Genomic DNA, 1,875 nt, shown 5'->3' with positions numbered 1-1,875 from the left:
AAAAACAGATATGATTAATAATAGAAGTTATTTATGATTCGAACTTTACGAAATATCTGATCATATTGTTCTAGTTCTGACATTGTACCAAAAACTTCTGAGCATATCTTCAGATATGGGATTCATTTTCTTGTCATAAAATTATCTTAAATAATTGTTGGGAAACATGAAGGGCCTCACATAATGGGGCAAGCTGTTGCGCAGATGTAGAGATGTGGATAGATTGGATTTAAATCCGATACGTATATACTCTTAACTATATCTGTATTTTCAGATGTTTACATATTTGGATTTAGATTGGGATTTTAATATGAAACAAGAAAAATTTATACCATATCTACCAAACTACAATTCACAATCTGAATCTAATCCGGATCGAATGATTGAATTCACATCCACATCCTTCTTTTGAATACACTTTTAAAATGTATGAACGTTGCATATAAGATGTTTAATTGAAACTAAATCCGAATCTAATTAGATGCTATTTGTTAAATTGAAATCTGATCTGATTTTTTTTAACGGGATGTTTTTTTTTTTTTAAGGTCCAATTTTCGTAAGCAGTTCGGTCGGAGATTGTCCGGGTCCAAAGGCCAAGCAAACCGTGCAGATTCCGGAATAGTTTTTTGCAGCGTCCAAGCAATACAGAAATTTCTAGAAGTCGAGAAAGGCGGGAAACATTCAAAGAAGCTTCCGGAAATAACGGTTTCCCTCCGTCGGGTACCTTCTGGTTCCCTCTGCAACCTTCCATCACACTTCTCCCTTTCCACTATAAATTGCCCATTCGCTTCCCATCAACAATCGCTCGATCAAACCGCAAGGCGAAGAATTCGCTCGCGTCGCTTACTGGGTATCCATTGCATAAGCAAAAGGAATTCCGCACCAACAGGAAGGGGAAAGGGAAAAGGCGGGGAAAAATGGATCTGCTGATGGTGGAGCAGCCGCTGATGTCGACACTCAACCAGCTGCTGAGCGTCCCGGACGAGATGGAGAAGCTGCTGAACGTGCCCACCCGCAGCTACGTGCGCGACACCAAGGCCATGGCCTCCACGCCTGCCGACATCAAGGAGTACCCTTCCTCCTACGTCTTCGTCCTCGACATGCCGGGGCTCAAGTCCGGAGAAATCAATGTCCAGATCGAGGAGGGGAATGTCCTCAGCATCAGCGGCGAGAGGAAGGGGGAGGAGCAACAGCAACAACACAAGGAGAAGGAGGAGGCGGAGGTGAAGTACTTGAGGATGGAGCGCAGGGTGGGGAAGTTCATGAGGAAATTCAACCTGCCCAAGAACGCCAACGCCGATGCCATCTCGGCCGAGTACCGAGACGGCGTGCTCACCGTAACGGTGCAGAAGTTGCCGCCTCCTGAGCCCAAGAAACCCAAGGCCATCGAGGTCAAGGTGGCTTGAGAAATAGAGCTCCTCTATCTATGGTCTCTGTTTGTGCTCTGTTTTCGCCCTAGCATACTAGTTCTGTTGCTTGTTCCTGTCATGCCTCATTCGTCTCTTTTTTCATCTTTGTTGTTTCCGTCAGATGTGAGATGATTTGTCATGAGTGTCCATCCGTAATAAAAGCTTCTGAATGTTAAATTAGTTTCATACTCTAAATACTGTGGCGATGCTTCAATTGACTTTTGTCTAATGTTTCTGACCCTTTCTTTTGAACAAAATGGTGGCCCTCGCTTAATGCAGAAACCACTCCTCTTGGGATGCATGGTTGCGCTTGCTTCATACAAGCAATTACTCGCTTTTGTTTGCCATTGAAATTGGGTTTCTTCCGGACTGCCATTCTCCTGTTTGAGCTGTGTCAAAATGTATGGGTTTTGTGGTTGTAGTAAGGCTTCACAGTTAGAGCTCGATTGGTTGTCTGTCTCAAAGG

The 1,875-nt window shown here is 44.0% G+C and overlaps 1 protein-coding gene across 1 annotated transcript; it reads left to right on the top strand.

The window, feature by feature from the left end:
• The first annotated feature begins 723 nt into the window (after positions 1–723).
• On the top strand, positions 724–1,604 carry LOC116264466 (17.1 kDa class II heat shock protein-like). The gene has a single exon (XM_031644713.2). It carries the CDS (start codon positions 918–920, stop codon positions 1,404–1,406), a length of 489 nt encoding a protein of 162 aa, XP_031500573.1. The 5' UTR covers positions 724–917; the 3' UTR covers positions 1,407–1,604.
• Positions 1,605–1,875: the final 271 nt, after the last annotated feature.

Source organism: Nymphaea colorata, chromosome 11 (assembly GCF_008831285.2).
Source record: "Nymphaea colorata isolate Beijing-Zhang1983 chromosome 11, ASM883128v2, whole genome shotgun sequence".
NCBI lineage: Eukaryota > Viridiplantae > Streptophyta > Magnoliopsida > Nymphaeales > Nymphaeaceae > Nymphaea > Nymphaea colorata.
The sequence above is the reverse complement of the archived record's forward strand: the minus strand, read 5'-3'. Positions and strand labels throughout refer to the sequence as shown.